Source organism: Fulmarus glacialis, unplaced genomic scaffold (genome assembly GCF_000690835.1).
Source record: "Fulmarus glacialis isolate BGI_N327 unplaced genomic scaffold, ASM69083v1 scaffold21045, whole genome shotgun sequence".
Lineage (NCBI taxonomy): Eukaryota > Metazoa > Chordata > Aves > Procellariiformes > Procellariidae > Fulmarus > Fulmarus glacialis.
Window position 1 is genome coordinate 2164 of NW_009212609.1, and position 392 is coordinate 2555.

Consider the following 392-nt stretch of genomic DNA (forward strand, 5'->3'; position numbering starts at 1 on the left):
AGACAGCCACAGCTGCCGCCGAGCTGTGGGGCAGGCAGCCCCTGCACGCATGGCCCTGACGTACCCACTTTGGAGTCCAGCAGCCTCTTCTCCCAGTTGATCTCCAGGTCGAAGCACTGGACGCTCCAGTAGAGCAGGAGGCCGTAGGCGCTCAGCTCCAGCAGTGTGGAGAGAATGGCCCATACACCGGGGGCGCGGCGAGCCCAACCCATCACTGCACGGAGGGGTGCGAACCACACCCCGAGAGCCCAGGCAGGGAGGGGGCAAGCGGGCAGCACTCAGAGCACATCCCCGCCCCAGGAACCAACACGGTGGCCCCAGCTCGAGCACCCCACGGGCACAGACCCACGCCCCAGGAGCAGGTGCGGCAGCCGTGCTGGGACGCGCCCCTA

The 392-nt window shown here is 68.4% G+C and overlaps 1 protein-coding gene across 1 annotated transcript in view; it reads right to left on the minus strand.

Moving 5' to 3' along the window:
- The window catches only part of LMF2 (lipase maturation factor 2), a gene marked incomplete at both ends in the record, with an annotated part of 2829 nt that overhangs the window by 2152 nt on the left and 285 nt on the right, over positions 1-392 (minus strand). Inside the window, one exon of the mRNA XM_009577942.1 lies at positions 58-214. Within this exon, the coding sequence (XP_009576237.1) occupies positions 58-214 (157 nt within the window). The remainder of the gene's footprint in view (positions 1-57; positions 215-392) is intronic.